General features: G+C 44.4%; 1 protein-coding gene across 1 annotated transcript in view; it reads left to right on the top strand.

Annotated features, from left to right (window-relative positions):
• WTIP (WT1 interacting protein) overlaps positions 1-19491 on the top strand; it is an 89581-nt gene that overhangs the window by 49833 nt on the left and 20257 nt on the right. Inside the window, exon 3 of the mRNA XM_064459572.1 lies at positions 13426-13493. Within this exon, the coding sequence (XP_064315642.1) occupies positions 13426-13493 (68 nt within the window). The remainder of the gene's footprint in view (positions 1-13425; positions 13494-19491) is intronic.

Here is a 19491-nt window from a genome sequence, read left to right as displayed (position 1 = left end):
TTAACGAAGGAGAATGTATATGCTTGGGGAAATGAGAGTTGAAATTATCTACTTACATTCTGAAGGTGGCATGTAGGTGGGAGCCAGAGATCATGTTTCTAGCCCTTGTTTTTTAACAGGTGTTATTCTTTAACCAATAAATTAATGTTTATTTAATGAATTATAATACCAAGTCATCCTTGTTGTTACAATTGTTCTTTTTCAGGCAGTGTTGCATGAGGTTGGTTCGAGTAAAGTGGCCAATGGCTAATACTTCAGAAGTACTGTGGGGTTTAGGTGATGAGGGTAAAAATAATTTGGTGTTACACACAGACATAGCACAGATGCAGACATATAGTATCTGCATATTGAAACCTCAGGGAGGTTCCAGTTACATATGTGCAAAGGGGAAAGTTGTCCTTTATCAGTCAAGTTCTGCAGCTGATTCTGTACAATTTTGAATGATTAACTTTGGGGTTCACAGCAGCCAAATGCATTTGGTGTTTGTGGTTTGCTGTATAGCTGCTTTTCTACCTAGCCCAAATGGTGGGCTAGTGAACAGGATATGTGAAAACAGAAAACCAGGAAAATGAAAAAAGACCAGGGAAAATAAAAAAAGGAATAACCAAGTTTGATACGAGCATGGCTGAAGGCAGAGGTTTTCATTGTCTTAGTCAGCACTGGCTGTAGTGGTGAGCTGATGTCTCATGCTGGGTAGGGAAGAGAGGAAGGAAGTGGATTTAGTGGAAAATTGATTGCATCTACTTGGGCTCTTTCCAGCTGAATCCTGAGTTAAGTACATTCATCCTGAACTAATCGTTGGGGAGAATTGGCTGAAATCTCACATACTACTTAAAAGGAAAGCTAAGCATTAAAGGAACAATATCCTTATTGTACCTGAGTGCCAAAAGAAGCGAGTGTACTATCAGGAGTCCTGCCTATTCAGCTCTATGTCTTGGAAGCTGCTTGTGGTTTTAGTTCTAATGTGACGTGGTGTGGGAAGCTGTGGTCAGTCCACCACAAAACATTGAGGACAGGCCATTTTGGAGGGCTGATTTCTGATTGTATTTTGTATTAGCTGAGCAAGCTGCAGTTCACTAATTCAGTACAACTACAATTTTCAGTTTTATTTACAGCAAAGTATACTGGCATAGGGTCTTAAACACATCTAAGGTCCTAGCAAGGTTTTGATCAAAGACATGCAGAATAAATCTGAATTAACGTTATTAACATCAGAAAGAGTTGTCTCTGCAGTTCTTTCAAACTTACTGCTAAATAATGTAAACCCAACGAATGTGCTTCAGAACTGGCGGCATGTTTTAATATTTTGCCACCCTGAGAATATTTAGATTTAGTTTTTTTCCACTGTATACTAACCTTTGTGAGCTTTCTTAGTACTTCTTGTCCTGAGGACCATTTGTTGATACATTATTCCATTATCACATGAAGAAAAAAGTTTTGGCTGTTGCTCAAGATGCCATGTCTAGGCACTGTGGGTCTCAACAGTCTTACTTATTGTGAAGGTTTATCTCAAGGGAACGAGAATTGAGCACTGTGAGCTTGATTTCACAAACGCATGGGCGCCATTGGTGTTGGCTGCTGAACACTTTCTGGATGTGACTCAAATGAAGCATTGCTAGTGTGTTTAGGTTCATCAGCAGCATCCTTTGATGCTGCTCACACCTAGGTGCTGACGCATATGATGCTATTGGGAGGAAGAAAGTAAACTGTTCCTGTGCAAATCCATTCTTGTTTTTCTGAGACAACGCAGAAGATAGTTTAGGGAAATTGCTCATCTCCCTTTAGGCTCTCTTGCATGTTGCTACAGGATTGGGCTGTGTCCACTCCTTTTGTTCAACATACTTTTATGTATAAAGTATTAAGAGAGAAGGTGATGCTGCAGCTCACTCTGTGCAGAGATAACATTCAGCAATCTGACTTTGCTGTTCCAGCTCTTGATCAGATTTCCATCATCTGCTTCAGAGCCAGGCTAAGCTGTGATATTTAGTGGAGGCTGAACCTGAATGAAGAAGAGAATAATGACTTGCAAGAAAGAACCTGGTAGCAATGGTGAGGGGCTTGCAGTTCCATCAATTTAACAAATTTACCTGACTTCTGCTAGTTAAGTTTGTGAGGTGGAGTGTCTGGTGGGTTCTTGCCCTGCTCTGAATGTCCATGTGGCAATAGAGACCAAACAATTTTTTTTTTTTTTCCTTCAGTCTTGCTGGAATACAGTGGCTGCTTTTTTTGGGTGCATTTCTATAGAAATTATTTCCCATGTGTATTATAGCAGTTCACCCCTCATGAAGGCTGCTCATTAATGATAGGCAGTGCAGAAGTTGGTGGCTTGGTCATGTCTCTTGCAGAGTGTGAACTTCTTGAGTCGGGGACTATCAGTTCCGCTTAGACGTGTCTACTTCTGTGTTGTACAGTGAGGACCTGAGCAGAGTCTCAGGAAGCTGTTAGATAAAAATACCATTTGTGCCTGTGACCTGCATCCTGTTCATTTCCAGGTGCAGTTGAAGACTGATGTTTCAGGCTTTGACTTACAAAGCTCTTCTCTAGTCTGGTGGTGATGACTGTAGGGGCTGCTTTAGGATGCAGCAGAAGCTTGAGTTCAGCAGAGGTTTAAAACAAACAAAAGGGAACGCTTCATATAATGCATAATGAAATTGTGGAACTCACTGCCATAGGGACAGTGTGGAAGCCAAAAGTATAAATGATCTCATAGAGGAATTAGACAAATTAAAGAAGGATTGGTCCAGCGAGGCTATTAAACATAATAGTTATGATGCAACCTGCAGTGCCGGAAGGCCTTAAGTGCTGGCTGCTGGAAGCTGAGAGGTTATTCTTGGGAACACATCAGCCTGTGTGAGCCGTGTTTCTAATGCTCTTTCCCATTGAGCTTCCCCTCTTGGCCAGCGCTGGAGACAGGATACTGTGCTAGATGGATCCATGTTGCTGCCATTATGGTGGTTCTTGCTGGAGTTTGAACAAAAGCCACCCACCACATTGCATGGGTAGTGGCCATTAAGGCTGCTCGGGAAGGTTGTGTCCTGCAGAGTCAGGAAGACTTGGGCTGGAACAGGCTGCAGTTTGGTGATGGATTTTATTTTGCCATAGAATGGGCTGGCACTGGGACCATGGGAGAGTGTGATAAGACAAGTATTCTTTTAAGTCCTGGCTTACAGGCAGCAGCTAGAAAAGTGGAATTCTTTGCAGGGTTTGCAGTGGAACCATGAAAGCTTCCCAGAGTGGAAGCTACCCTGGGGGATGAGCTCTATAACCCCTTCCCTCCCGGTTTGCTGAGTGGTGAGGAGGCCTCTCATGGTTTTTACTCGCTGGTCTGTTGTCTGCCCCTGTTCCTTGCTTTTTTTTTATTTGTAAATCCAGCCCTGAAAGAAAAAGTACATTTGGATCTTTATTTTACATTTCCCCGTTAGTGTGTCTGCTTGCTAGTTTATTAAGAAATACATCTTAAGACATATGTTAATATATAGGCCCAAAATAGTTATTAGATCAGTGCAGGCTGTTGTATTTCTGTTTTTAAATATATCCTTGGCTTATGTTTTTCTAAACTCCTTTTCAACATAAGTTCTTCTGTTGGAGCTCCATGGAAATAATTTATGCCTTAACCCTGAAATTGATGGGTGGTATGGGATAGAATAAATACATAAGTGGGAGAGAAACGAAACATCTGCCAATTTTAACTTTTGCAAATTACATGGAAGCTTGAAAGTATCTGCTAAGTTTATAATACTGTCTGCACAGGAACGCTTTGCCTGAGTACCAGAGGTCAGAGATCTTCTTGTCCCTGTAGCATTAAGTAACCTTTTGGTTAAATAATCTGACCGAAGAGTAGGAGGAGAAAGGAAGAGAGAATTCCACACTAGAGTAAACATGGCATGGAGATTATGGATACCCTGCCAGGAAAGGTGGGGTTTTCCAGCAAGGTAACAAAAGATATTAGCTATCTATCTACATAATCCTGCTGGAGGCTGACAGTAATGCAGCTAGGCTGGAGCAGAAATGTACCTTCCACGTCCTCTCCACCCAGTCTGGGGCGTGGTGGTGAATGATACAGAGTGGTCAGAGCAAGACACATTACCTGCCTCAGTGCAGAAATGCAAGGTTTCTTGGCAGCAGAGGCATGCTTTCTGGGTAGAAAGGTGTTTCCTTCAGTGCGATAGCTGACATGAGGTAGAATCCTGGGGAAGATGAAGTTTTTCATTTTGACATCATGGCAGGTTAAGGTAAACTGCAGAGGAGAGTCTAGAGTTTACCTTGGGCTACAAACATGTCAAAATGATAAACTGCCTTGTTTTCATCTGGATTTTACCACGTTAGTGAGTGCATAGCAAAGACGGACTTTTTTTCTGGCAGAGATAGTACCTTGGAGCAGGTCTACAGCTTGTATAAATTGTGATTAATTCAGTGATGCTGCTCCGATTTATACCAGCTGCAAATTCAGCTTAGCGTAGTCGCCTGTGGTGGGAGGTGCGTGGTACTAGCATGTTTGTGGCAGGAGCTGGCACGCTGCTCCTGTGCTGGAGAGGTGGCACAGAGCAGAGTGTGGTGCGGAGCCTGGACAGCAGCCCAGAAATGGAAACGATAATTGTATTATACAAGAGCGTACTGCTGTAAGAGTCCAAGTAAGAGCTGGGCAACAGTAATCAGGAGGAAAAATAGTTAACTGCCATCTGCCTCTCCAGGACAGATCAACTTAAGATAGAGAATGAATACTGACTTTGTAGCCACAGTTAATTTGCCCTGGAAAGCTCTTCTTAGTGTACAAGTATGAATTAGTATAGGAACTTAAACTGTGGAGGAATTTTCAATTAAGATTTTAAAAAGAATTTATTTTAAATTATAAATTAAATAATAATTTTTGTTTTCCCTGCATTGATATTTTTAAAAAAAGTAAATCTCCTGATCTCTTAAAAGTGTTTGTTCATATCTTGCCATGTCTGCCTACCTGATGGTAATATTTGATTAGAATTTGTTCACAGATGCTGAATACTCTTTCCTGAAAGAATCTATGTAAAGGGAGAAAACAATACGCATCCTGTACTCCACCTTCATAGGCCTCTAGCATACGATGCCACCTTTTGTTTGCAAGAGTTTAAATTTCAAATAAAATCCCAGCATTCTTTTGAAAAAAAGGAAAGGGCCTCTCCCCTGCTTAGATTGTCAAATCCCAGACTAGCCCGGAATTGAATAGGCCAAGTCAGTGACCTCAGGCAGAAAGAATGTTGGTTATTTACGTAGGGCTTCTGCTATTTTAGCAGCAAACCTTTTCTTCTGAAAGGACAATGTATACTGTTTTGTGTTTATGGCCAAGTAAAAAGCTTGTACATTTGAGATTTGCATGGTAATAGCCTCGTAACTCAATATACAGCATCCTCAAAAATAGCAGTGCAGGGCTCTGTTTTGTCTTACTTGGTGCAGGTCTTTTAGAGGCTTTTACAAAAGTTCTCTGAAAAACCATCCTAGAGACTCAGCTACTTATATGTTTGCTTTGGTGGCTTTTTTTCCCCCCAGAGTTTTGCCTTTTTAAAAAAAAAACTAAAATTACACGTGGTTTCTTACTGAGCTATCAGGCCACTGCTCAAAATATTTTGATGCATCTCAAGCTAATCTGTGCCTGCAGCTTGAAACCAGGAAAATGTGCGAGTGTGTGTGTAATTCACACACCAAGCAATTTTCCTGAAATAATGGAAGATCTTTACAGGCATTCTGGCCTGGTGGATGAGCCTGCAATTCCAAATGGTTTTTAAAGTGTGCCTTTCTCAATAGATCGTAACCATGAGGAGCTATTGTGTGAGTAAAGCACACATTTAGGATCCAATCCTGCATTCCTTAAAGTCAATGGGAGTCTGAGCGTGAAAGGAATGCAGGATTGGGTCCTGAAACAGGGGAGCAAAATTGTGTGCCAGATTGCTTTGAAAAGAAGAATACAGCACATCCACAGTAGCCACTTTTTAGTGTTTCAGATTTCAAACGGCTGAAGTCTGTGAAAAGTGGCTTCTGCCAACATGCAGTATCTTCTATTCAAAGGAATTTGGCATTGATAATTTTTCTATCTTAAAACCCCTGAAAGCCCTAGAAATTCACCCCTCCTTTCACAAAGCTTGAGCAATGGAGCATTGTAAGGAGGGGATGGGGCAGTGGCAGTGGGGGATGGAAGTTTCTCCAAGCCCAGGGGCTGGGGCACAGTCGTCTTAGCAGCCCCTTCCTGCTATGAAGACTCTGCACTGCCCCAACACCCGCGATGGCGGCTGCAGCTCAAACGCAGGACCCCCTCATGAAGAGGTTGTGCTCGCCTTGCTTAGTGGCTTTGTGCGAGTTCCCCGTAGGAGCCGGAGGAGAAAAATTTAATTAACAGTTATTCAGGGGCTAAAGCAGCCTCGGTGCTCCCCATTCTCAAGTGGGTGGAGTGACAGAAACCCCGTGTGAAGAAAATCTCTGCAGATAGGCAGTCATAAGCCAGAGGGGAGGGATGGAGAGCTGTGGACCCAAGCTTATGTGAGTAAAGGAGGAATGGTAACAAATACAGAAAAAGTATTGGAAGCTTTTGTTTTCTTTTGGCACATCTTTAATTCCTGGGCAGGCAAACCTCTACTGAGTGAAAGAAAACATCTGGGTGAAATTCTGTATCCGTTTTATCTTGAGCTGACTGGGTAGAGGAGGTGGCAGAGGTGGGTTGTTATTACTTAATATTTTCAATTATTTATTTCATGTTTGTAAAACTTGGTATTTCTCTTGAAGTTTCAGCTCCTGGAATCATCTGGCAACTTAAAGCTTAGCTTCCGCTTTTCAGAAATAGTAGTTGTCCAGCCTGGGGGTTTGCAGAGAACAGATTGGATTCTGGATGTTTCATTCGCCCTTCATCTTTTGAGTTATTTTGGTCCCAGTTTCTCAATCATTAAAGCGTGTACTGGGAGAGCACACAGGCATTCTTCAGAGGGCAGTCACACCTTGCATGGCAAGAAAAGCTGCAGTGTCTGCCAGAGTTTAGTTTAAGGCTGTGGATGGTGGTTCCTGTCGTGGTGCCCTGTGCTGCCACAATGGTGTCTGCAGGCCATACGGGAGATCACTTGGGCACCAGCTGCTCCTGCATGGGCTCGATGACAGGCCCCACCACAGCCCGTGGGTGGCACATGGGCTGTAAAAGTGCATTGAGTGCTGTGCGTTTGGGAGCGCGGGCAGCCCATGGATAGCCACTGCGGACTGGCTCTGAATCAGAGCAGCCCCAGACCTATGCCAGGGGCTTTTGCAAAACAAAATTACCAGGTTTGGCCTGGTAAATTGTATGTTTCCACTGAGCAGTGATGGAGACTGTGGTCGCAGGTGCACAGCAGGTGTGCAGATACATTTGCTTAGCCCAAGCCACCTTGTGTCTGGTTTCACTTGTGCAGGGCTTTGGGGCAATACATGGGAATTTTGCTTCCCTATTATGGTAGCTGGGAAATACCTGAGCAAATGTTGTTGCGTATTAACCCTGCATGTATGTTTACATGTCGCTTTAGTCTGAATGCTTTGAGAAACTGTTGCTTAGGGTGCTGACATGAGACTGGGAATGATACTGGTGTCACATCAGTCACTGCAGAGGTGGTGGCATCTGAAGCAGTTAACAGGCAGTTAGGTCCATATTTAACATTGCTAACTAAAACAGATACGCATAGTTCTTTGGTCAGTCAGGCATGTAGACCCAGGGGCTGCCATGTTCAGAAATCTGTGCGAGTTGTGGACCAAAGCTTCCAAAGTGCAGAGATTGTCACTGACTGTCCTGTTCAGCCTTAGAACCGGCAGTTCATAAAGTAAGTAAGGGGAGGAAATCCCAGTGAGAGAAGCAACATGACACACTTAGTTCCTCCAGAAAGAGCTGTTAGGGAAGGACGCTGTGTGTTTGTGTTGCTGCTGTGAGACAAGCCAGGAGCTTGTGGTGCCACTTGCCCAGCAGGAGCGGCGTGTGGCTGTGGCAGGAGCTCGAGCAAGCGCCTGATGCCGCGGCAGGGCAGCCACAGCCATCCCGCCTGGTCTGCCGCAGCCTGCACCTTGCTCGCTGCCTGCGCGGGGCCTCCCGGGTAGCTGTGCCCCCATGGGAGAAGGGGCAGCAGAACCAAGGTGTGGTCAGACCTACCCAGGCATGTCCCTACCCAATAGGAATGGCAGGTACTTGAACAATAGTCCGTGGCAATAGCTTGGACTGTTAATTAGCTTGGCTTTAACTAATTTAGGTATCACTGCTAAAGATGATAAACCCAAACTCCTCAATTGCGCTCCATACAGGGAGGTTTTAATTACATTTTCTGACTGAAATACAGTCCTCTTGTTCCACACAGCTGTAACCTTAGAAATAACAAGGGCATTATCACACTTTGTTCCCTCTAAGGCTGAAACTTTCCCACTTGAAGTTAAGGGAGGAAGCACATGTATCACAAGAGATCATGATGGTGAGGAGGTACGCTGGTGTGGTTTGCGTTTTTTTTTTTTCAGCACGCTGGTAGTCTCAGGGACACGCGTTATCTGGGAGGCAAGCCTAGGGCTGCAGCATTCCCATTATGTCGGGGGGAACTGTTTGTTTTTAAGTAGCATCAGGCACTGAGACAATGCAGGCTTCTCACATGAACTTGCTTACACTACAATGCTAGTAAATCATGATTATTACCCAACGGTTGCATGCTTTTAATCATCAAAGTACTTAAAATATTATAATAATGCTTGGCACTTCTCAACTTCAAAGCATGCTGCGGACAGTAATTAGGTCTAATAACCATGCTGTGACAGCAAGACATTGCTATCTCTTGTCTTACAAACGTGAGGGGGAGGCTAGCCCCCGATGCAGTTGCATCATCCCATGTGAGACTGGAGATCTACCACCAAAGACTTGATAAACTCACCTCCCTATAGGCAAATACCCCACTGCCAGCAGCACAGGGAGGGCTTTGAAGATGCTTTCCAAGCTAGTGGGGAGGGGGCAGGACAATTTTCAGTGCTCTTTCGGAGCACCATAATATCCAGTCTGATTCACGTTTTGTTCCATGAGGGCCTGGAGCAGCTTTTGAAACAGCGCTGGAAAAAGTTTTACCCCATCTTGGCTTCCTGGCTGGTGAGTTTACACCACCCAGCAAAGTGTTGTGGAGACTGGAGAGAATAATTGTGGACAGCCTGTGTCAACTGTGGGTCATTTTTCCTTTTGCAAGCCAAATCTTTAAGTCCTTTGCTAAAGCAACAGCTCTCCTATTTCTTCTAGTTTGCAACGCGTTGGGGAGAAAAATTGTATAGGAAGTAATTGCTAGATGTTTCAATACCAGAGGCTCATAAACTGGTTAAATGTGAAAACTGATGTTAGAAACCTAAAGCTGTTTCTGATTTTATATATTTTTTTAAAGTTCTAAAAGTCTGTTTCTTTTGGATGTTTGTCATGTTGGTTGCAAACACCACTTGTGATCATTCCTCAGGATGGAGTAAATTCTAGCTTGCATTTTATTAACTGCTAGATCATCTACATGAAACTCTGCACTCCTGCTGGAACATTTGCAAGGTCTCTGCTTCCCACCTGAGGTGGTGGAACCCCCTTATCCTGGGACTCACTACCCCTCAAACGTGTGGTTGTCAGTCAAGAAATGTACAAGTTATTTGCAACAAGCATTTGTTGTCACTGTGAGTGCATAAGTTTCGTTTTCTACAGTAAAACAAGGCTCTAAAGAGCACTCGGGGGGTGGGGGTGGGGGTGGAAGGGCTTCCGTATAAAAGCTAGTGTTACGTGCCTGCATGCGGGCTGCATGCTGGGCAGCTTCTGCCCTGTCCCGTGGTCCCCCTGTGTATTCCTGGCCGACCTGCTGCTCTTCTGGTCGGGTGTGAAACAGAGCCTCTTCCTCGCTACTGTTGAAAACTGGTCTGACAGGGCAGACGTGCCAAGGTGGGTATCCAGCAGAAGGAGAGGAAAGCAGCACAGTGTGTGTGAAACCCCACGCTTGTGAACTCTGCGCTAGGCTGCTCATTATAACTGCTCATTATTATTATAATGAGCTATCAGCAAGTTGCATCAGGTTTTGTCAGAAACTCTTGAGTTTTTTGTTTCAATATTATGAAAGCAAATAGTAACCTGGGCTTGGCTATACTCAGTCATTTGAAGGAAAGCCAAGCAGCAGGTTCTGTGTACCAGTGGGCAAGATGATATTACCTTGTCTAGCTGGCCAGGCATTTGACTCAGCTGGCTAAAGCAACACTAGTTATTTTTAACTTGTAATCTCTGCCTGATTGACAAAAATAGTTTATGGCTACACAGAACAGGCTGGTGCTGTGCAGGGCCTAGAGAGGTGAAACAGCCTTGTCCAGTACGTGGAGCTTGTACCCTAACCTCGAGGTGTTGCACCCGCCCTGCCGCACAGCTGCCCCGGGGCGGGGAGGTACCAACGCTGCATCTCCTTGGGCTTCGTGTCTCCCTGGCTGCAACTGCCAGCACTGCCCTCTCTGTTGCAGTTTTCACATGATGCCCAGGCACTCAGAGTTTGGTGTCTGACCGTGTTCAATGCTGTCATTTAGCAAACTCTTCTGGGGGACAAATGGAATGTATGTTTTTGCCTTTATTTCTAAAATGCAGTGTGTAGAAGCCAATATAGTGCAGCCATGGCTATTTGCGTGATAACTTGCTGTTTCTTGTTTATGAGATAATTATTGTACAATCCCTGAATGAAATTCCTCTAAGGGAAAGGGCCTATCATATTAATTATTGCTAATAATAGTAATTATCATGTGAGCAAGCTGCTTGCCTGCTTTGAGTTTAGGCAAGTCTGTTCCCTAATAGGTGGCTTGGTTTTTTCTGCTGTGAAATGGGGAAAATGGTATTTTTCCTCAGTTTTGAAAGGGATTGCTCTGCAAGTTCTGTGTAAAACAGATGTTTTTACCATGTCAGCTGTATGGAAGGGGAGGCCAGCTGCCTGTGTTTGGCGGGGGGGCTTGCAGAGCGGGGTGTGAACAGTGAGCGGGGGCTCCCGGGTTGTGCAGTGGCACCTTTGATGCACTGGGGTGAGGTGGGGTTGTTTCATTTCGCAGGGCAATCAGCTGCCAAATGCATCTGATAACATAAGCGTCTTTGAGAGCCAGTCCAAAACATCGGTTTTGCCTTGTTTGCTTTGGGTCATAGGCTTCCCACTCCTTCCCAGTCTGGGAAAGCTCTGACCCCATTGGCTTCTGCCAGTGATGCTGTGCTAAGGAAAGAACAGGAGCAGAATTTGGGGCATTTCTGTCAACCTGAGCACTGGAGGCTTTGCACACTGAGATACAAAGCAGGATGCGTGGGTCCTCATGCACCTTCTGCTGTGCTTCGGGACATGCTGATGCCTCCCTGAATTAGGGCGTTCCTTTCTTGAGACTATCCCTCCAGCAGTGGAGTTCAGGATTTGTCCCTAATTATCTCTGCTGCTTCTAACCATAAAGGGTGTGTGGTGAGGGTGATGGCCAGCGCTCCTCCACCTGAAACAAACACCCCAGCTCTGCACCAGTGGCGTGTGTGAGCAAGGTGGAAGGTGCTGCATCAGCTCATCCAAGGCAAGTCCATGTTCTGGGTGCAGCCACTTCATTTCCACCATCTAAAGACAAGTTATGTGTTAAGGCTGGGCCTGACGGAGTCAATATGTCCCTTAAAAAGCCATTCTGGCCTCTTTCCTTTTCTTCTCTCCTTTCCATTTACCTTTGCTTTACCTTTGACTGGAGAGGTTTAAAAACAGCTTGGATAAGCAGGAGGGAAGATCTAGAGGTGGTTGCTCCTGCATCAGTCAAGAGGGGCCCTGTCACCCCCTGATTGCTGTCCCAGCCCTGTGCCTTGTTTTGGTGATGTGTAGGATGGACCAGTTTTACCTAAGTCTCAGAGGAGATGCGACAGTCTCAGTGCATTGCCCATGCCACAAGGCTCCCGGTCCCCACAAGAGCTACCAGGCAGCCTGAAAGATAAACAAGAGCTGACTCCACCTACCAGCAGTATGGAGACAGCAGCCCGTGAGATCGACAGCCCAAGAATGTGCACACAAAAGAAGCATTTCCCTCGGCCACGACAGTAAAACCGCCAGACAACCACATGCAGCATGTGATTTCCCAAAAGCATCAGCCCAGATCCCAACTTCTTTGTGCCACACACTGTTTCCCAGGATCAGATCACAGTGGCAACATGTAAAAGGCACTTTAAAGCACTGAAAATTAATCATATTTTCCTCAACATTGTTTATGGAAACCGTGGAGAGCACTCCTGCCCTTCTCTGCTTGGCCAGCTGGCTCATTTTGCAGGTCCTCAGAGTCAAACCCTCTGCAAAGATCAGCAGTGTTTATGGTGGAGTTACTACTCCACCTCAGTAGGAGATGTCCGGGCTTATTCTGTGGAGTAAGAGCTTTGGCAGTGACCTGGGAGGGGTCATCTGTTGACCTGTAAATACAGAGCTTCTTGCCCTCTTCCTTGCTCTGTGTCACAGCTAACAGCAGCCCGTGGTAGGCCTTGTGCCATCTGCTTGCCAAGGCTGCAAATGACTTGTGAGAGCACCCAAATGTTTGGGAGGTTTGGCCAGTGAGACCCTGGCACAGAGTGGAAATAAGGTGAGTCAGGATGAGTGCTGTTTCCCTTCTCCCCCTCTGCTTTTACACTGGTAAAATGGTGTTACTTTCAATGGAGGAGCTCTGGTGTAAGACAGACGTGATCTGCTGTATCTAAAAACTGGTTGGGCTCAGTGGTTTCTGAATTCCTGGTTTTAAGCCTCTTTGGGACTCTCTGGAGTCTGTTGTGCATTTCTTAGCTGTAAAGGGAGACATCAGTTAACGATGATCATAGGCTTTGTCAGTAGAGTTCCACAAGCGCTAATGAAATGGCAAATATTCAATCTTGAAAATTAAATCTCTTGTTTTCAGTATGATTTACTGCCCTTCCCTCTGTCACGTGTGCCTTGTACTGCTTTTTAGTATCACAGTGGGATGTGGCGTGTGGCTGCTGTTCACATTGATTAATATATTAATGTCTTTAAAGGTGACAGGAACTTCCGTATGTGGTATCCCTTGTTTGGTCCTTCAGACAGACACATTGCCCATGTTGATTGCAGTGGATGTATGCCTGCTGTGATTTCATGTGCTAAGAAAATAATCTCAATTTACAAATGAGCCTTTCCATCCAGAATAATAATTATTGGGTTTAGATTTCAAATTTTGCAGGAACTGGTATCAGCTGGGTTCCAAAACGTACACTTAGAAGTAACATTTAGTTGATAAGGAATTTGTTAAGGTAGGATGGAGCCAAAAGCCAAACCCTCACCCATGTCTCTGGACGGACCCTCCGGGGAGGAGAGGGGCCAGGAACCAGCCACGCAGACAGGCGCAGCAGGACGTGCTTTTCACTTTGCATCCTGAACAACTGGGTTTGGGTTTGGGGCGCCAAATTCTGACAGTACCATATTTTAACAGGGAGAAGACTACGAGGAAAAGCGTTCTACAATGTCAATGGCAAGGTGTACTGTGAAGAAGACTTCCTAGTAAGTAAGATTTCAGGCATTTTTTTATTTTATTATTTATTTTATTTGTTTTTAAACCAAATAGTTCTTTTATATTGGCTTGTTTGCTTTGAGAGACGGTTTAGTCATCTGGGGCCTCCTGCCAGTGCTGGAATTGGGAAGCATTTACCACTAACCCCATAGAGGCAGGATCAGGCCCCAGGTCTGAAGTGGTGGCTATGAAACCAAGTACATAACTGTCCATAAGCCATCACAAAGTGTAAATTATGAGAATAAACACTGGAGCTGCTCAAGCTTGGGACTTGAATTGCAGCCACAAAGCCTTGCCTGCCAAGCTAGAGCTCAAAGTCAAACATCTGGGGAATACCAATCATAACAAGAGGGGAGCGTTTTTGACTGGAGCACGTCATCGCTGTGTACAATGTTGCTTTGTTGCAGGCACAGTTTTAATCACTGCTCTGCTCGGAGTGTTGTGGAGCTGCATTGTGATTAGCTAAAAACTGTTAGCCACGGAGGAGCAACTAATTTTCTCACCATGCACCCAGAGCTTTTATAAATGCTTTAATAGCAACTGAGTCATGAAAAGAAAAATGAAGCTTGTTGCTGAGCTGTGTTGTTCCAAAAATAAAATATTTGTGTAATTAAGGGTGAGGATTGTACAGTACACAGAATGATTTGATAAGTGGCAGACCATTTGTAATTAAGATTAAGAGGATGGCATGGCTGGGAATTGAAATCCGAGAGGAATGATATATTTTAGCTTAGAGGATGATGAATTGGAGAATCAGTATGTTGAATTTATACCATCTTTATTTATTGAAATACTCTTTATTTAGAAGCTTGGGTCTTCCAGAACAACTTTCCATTTCTAATGAAAATATGGCCATGCTTCTTGCAAATGAACTATTCAAAATATATCCCACAACAAAAATGTTGCTGGCAGTTAAGAGTGCACAAATGCATTTCTCATCAATGCAATCCATAAAAATAATGGAAATTCCTAAAATATAAGCCATATTTGCCTTCATGTGTTACACCTTTACTCTCAGCCTACCACAGCTGGAGCCTGTTGAAAATAGCAAATTGTATTTTGTTCAGAAAATAGGTTGCTTGTTATAATAGAAATGTTACTATTTTGCTTGCATTTTGGAGAGAAAAATATTTTTTCTCCCTTGCTTTTTTCGCTCGCTCTTCCTGTGTTTCTGCAAAAGCAGAAGGTGCAGTGTGAGATGGAGGGGCTCAATCCTTTGAGATTTTTATTTTAACCTGTGTTGGAAGGTACTTTCCCCATGATCAAAACCTTTCACCCAGACTTAATGACATGAGTATTTTTAGTAGTTTGTACTTTTAGCCTAATCATGAGTGTTAAATCTAAAAATCTCAATTGGAGATTGTTGAGTTTTCAAGGGGTAGGGGGGGAACCTCTTTAGTTCTTAGTCATGTTCTGTGGTAGGCTTCTGAAGGGAGATAACTTGCAGTGATTTTTTCCCAAGAAAATAGAGGTTGACGACCTTATAGGAATAAACTTTCTGCAAGTTAGGGAACTGTTGGGAGGTTTAAGACATGGATTTAAAAGCCCAAACTTCCCAGAGGTGTGTCTTAGCATATTCCTGGTAGCATTCCCAGTAGGGATGGGAGAGAAGCAGACCAAGGGACTCACTGCTATGTAAGTCAGCGAAAGAAATCAAATTCTGACGTGGCTAAGCCAGCTCCATCTCAGAAGGTGAGTTCATCTTCTCTCAGCTTTCCCTGAGCAAACATCATAGCAGGAATGCTAGGAATTGTCCTGTTTGCCTAATAAAATAAAACAACTTTGCCTGTTTTAGAGTTCTGTGGACAGAGAAAGCTCAAAGCTTTTCTCAAAGTCAGAGGAAAAGGCTGCAAAGTAGCAATTAAAAAGGAAGTTATTTTAACTGCTTCATATTCCCAGGTCTAGCTTCTAACCACTTGAAAAACCCAGTCCTCTCTCAAAAGAGGTGTTCTCAGTCCAAAACAGATAGCAAATGCTTTTTCTGTATAACTGAGAATTTCAGTCTCTACCATAAATCCAAATCTTGGTGCAGCTTTATATATGGATTCTCTGCTGCCAGTATGGTAGTGGGATGTTAGGGAAGGTAAAGATGGGGGTGGGGGGAGGTGTTTAAAAAAACAAAGACACACTTGTGGGTGAATTAGGTTGACCTTGAACTCTGTCCTCTGACCACTACCCTGCAAGATTTGCAGGCCAAGAAGAGAGCGCCAGCAGAGCTGTAGGAGCTGCTGTGCATTATAACAGTCTGTGGAGTTGTCCCATAGCCCTGAATCCACAGGTCTTCCACAGAGACATGCTTCCTCCCCCTCGGCAAGCTTCTGCCCTGTCCTATAGCAGCTGTGTGAGTACATGCTCCTACTTTTGACCTTTCTTGCACTGCAAGACTTGCCTCTTAGCTCGTTGTGGCCTCTTTATGGCCAGTAAATGCAGTCAGAAGCAGAGTGGATCACGTTCTGGTCCCGTTCTTAGGTAAGAGTGTAAGAAAAAGATTATTTTAATTTGGGGAGGTAAATGGAGTCAGTCTACCTACATTATAACTGTATTCCTGCTAAGAAAATACTGTCTCCCATTGGTGTCCTGGATCTTCCTTGGCTTTTGTTTGCCTGGGAACTGATCAGGAGAATTAGATGCTCCTATAGGTGTGAGAGCCTGGTCAGAGCTCTGTGGAGTTGCAGCCCCGCAGCTTGGGACCGGGTTATTCCAAGTATGACCCAAACAGAGCAGGAACTGGAAAGCAGAACGGCTTCAGAAAATTGGGCAGGAGGTAGCGTGCTGTTATGCTGGGGTCACTGGTGAAATCCATTTAGTAACAACTGAATTGGAGGGGCCTGTGTGTACATGGTTAGGCTTGCAACAGCAGGACGACCTTCCCATGGATTTCCTAGGGACAAATGTGAGGAGTCAAAGTTTCACAGTCCCACCAAAGCAGCAGTAGTCTGACTGAGCTCCCTGATTTGCTCTGCCAGCAAGAGTTCTGCTGATGGGAAGCAGCTGACTTGGAAATGTAATGCAAATGGAGAGCAGGGGTGGTAGTGGGCTGAAGCCTCCCTGCTACCTGGAGGAGAGCCCATCCCCTTGCCACCCTCAACAAGCAGTGTGGGGCAGAGCTGAGGGCTGTAATTCTTGGAGAGCTCTGTCCACCCCCACTGCTACCTCTGTGTATCTCACTAACTTGCTGCAGGTGCTTCTTCCCTGTCGTCGTACTGGGGATGTCCTGCAGGCCAGTCCAGGCAAAAACAGGGACTGCAGGAAGTCCCACTTGGGGTCTACAGTAAATAGCACATGAACAACAGAGGGCAGAAAAGCTGAACTGGTTCTTGCTATGAACCAGTCAATGTAGGAGATTTTAGGGAAGGATGGATATAATTTATGGGTTTCTTCTTATTGTAACTTTGAAAAGTTTAACATCCTGTAGATGTCAGTATCTTAATTCTCCTGCCAATACTGCTGGTTTCTCTGTCAGAATGGCTCCTGGTGGAGCAGATTCTCCAGAGCTGTAGTTGATGGTTCCGTATGTGATACCTGGTTTTCTAACTCCCATTCACCCAAGACAGATCAGCTCTTTCTCTCTATCAAAGGCGATACATGGAATTCAGTGTGATACTATGTATGGTCTTTGAAGACAAGGCCTTGAGAAAAGCCATTATCTGATCCTTAGAAATGTTTGGCACCTGTTATAAGAGCAGGGCTCGCCCTCCTTGGCTAAACTGTCCCTTTTGAGGTTCAGCACAGTGCTGGTGCTGGCTGCTCCAGGGTGCGTCACCCCAGAGGTAGTTGCACTTCAGCAGTGAAATGCTGTGTGGGTCATGTTTTGTGAGAGGTCAGTTGTCACTTAAAACATAGCGAGTGTCAGAGAGCTTTGGCTACCAAGTGTTACAAAGAAATTCCATAGAAGTGTGACACAAGGAGCTGCTAGCATCAAGCATTCAAAATATGGCCCTTTCTTTGAAAAGTGCTTTTGATTTCTGGACAAAAGGTGTTAGAGAAATGTAGATGTTATCATTCATTAGGAGCAATTTCCACTGCGCAGCCATAAAGCTATACAAAGCACAGGTACACCCATCAAAACCTTTGGCAATAGCCTCAAGGTACATTCTTCCAGCAAATAGTTTTCCCACATGCTTGCTCTTACTGAGGGCACAGATTATCTTTCTCCGAATCCGGTGACTTATTTTGCTCATTCTCTCCAGGAAAGAAGTTTTTAGATCCACTCGTGGAGTTGTAGATGGGGAAGGGATGCCACATGCTGCAGTGATCCTCATGAGAATAGTTCTGGCCTTTTGTGTGTGAAGTTGTGAATCAGTGGGTGAGGGCTGGTAAACCCTTACACCAGGATAACATGGCATATCTCTTCCCTGTTGTTTTGTTTTTGTCAGCCTCCTGCTTCCAGCCCTGATTAGCTGCAGATTCTCTCAGGGCTTAAACCCAAGCCATTTTGGCTAAATGTAGTGCATGAATCAGAGTTAAAAAAAAAAAATAAATCCACAGATAATGCCAGTGCTGCCTAAGCATGGCACAGAGGTTCCCTAATCAATGCAGTTCGCAGTAGGAGCACTTCAGCAGCGATATTGCATGTTACCGAGTATAAGGAGTAAAAAGAACAAAACTAAACCCCCAAACTTTTAATTGCTTTGTTTAGCTCCAGGGAAGATCCAGTTACTCTTTTTCATGCCACCTTAAGGTAGCACGTCCAGCAATATCCAAGTCTTGCCTCAGCTCTATTAGGATAGTTATTTCATGAAAGGAAATAAAACAAATGACAGTTTAATCCTTCCCTGAAAGCTCTTAGGACACAGATGGCTAACTAGCCATAACAGGGACACTGTTCCTGGTGAAGTGAACAAAAAATAAATGCCTTACTGTATAATAAATAATCCCAGTCAGATGTTCTTGTTCCATTTTGTTGATAAATTGCTGCATGATCATGGGTGAAGGAAAAATAGCTCAGTAATTTTAATTTGTCTTTCCTTTTCAATGCTTAAATATCATGGAAAGGAATTTAAAAGAAATTACTGTTTTTCTTGGCAAAAAAGACCTGAAAAATGTCACCAAAGCAGCCTGAATCTTAGATCGATTATCTTTTTTTTTTTTTTAAGTTTGATAGGCTTTTCCTTTTTCTCTTGAGGTAATGAACATTATTGAGTGGGGGTCCAGCAGAGGTTAAGAAATGAGAGAATTTCCCTCCAGGGAGGAGATGAGAGGGAAAATGAACCTTGTGACAGATGTTAGGTACATTGCTTAATGCACTACTGGAAGACTCAGATGCTCTGGAAATAACCTATTACAAGACACCAGAAGCTGCAATGCATAGCATTAAGGTCATCCCAAACTTCCCCTTTTAAGATGATTTCTTTTGCTGTCTTATAACTTTGCCAAATTTAATCATTTAGGCTGAACTTCTTCATGCCAGGTTTTTGCCTCCAGCTAACTTTGCTGTCATTAGTTGTTGAAAGTTTCATCTAAAGCTGTTCATCCATTTCAGTGAGTAAGACTGGTGGAAGATCTGTCACTTTGCCCATAAATCCTCAAAGAGAAAGGCTCTAAAAACTTTGTTTTGCACATGCCAACCACAAAGAGAGAATTAGTGCATTGCAAGCCTCCAGAAGGCCTTTGGGTGTCCCCTTTTTGCCTTTCCCAGCCCAGACGGTGGCCAGCCGCTGTGATGGTTGCGTGCTTGTGCCTTTGCGGCTCCCTGCCCTGGCCTCATTCCTTCCTGCCACGGAGAGGCAAGGGCTGAGGCTGTGGTGGAAAGGGCTGGCAAGCAGCCAACAGCCCCAACAGAGCTGTGCCTTGCAACCCTGCAGGCTGCCTCTCAAGTCTTCCTTCTCTCCATCCAGTCTGCTGGGTCTTCTGATTCTTCTCTCCCCTACAGTGGCAACTGGTACCTCTCAGGACTCTATCCTCCTTGCTACAGCTGTAGCCTCTTTGCTCCGCCACTGGCCACTGCAATGCAAAAGTTGGCTACAGAGAACATACAGGGCCCTGTCT

The sequence above is a fragment of the Phalacrocorax carbo genome, chromosome 8, assembly GCF_963921805.1.
Source record: "Phalacrocorax carbo chromosome 8, bPhaCar2.1, whole genome shotgun sequence".
Classification (NCBI taxonomy): Eukaryota; Metazoa; Chordata; class Aves; order Suliformes; family Phalacrocoracidae; genus Phalacrocorax; species Phalacrocorax carbo.
Note: the sequence above shows the minus strand (reverse complement) of the source record. Positions and strands in the feature narration are given on the sequence as shown.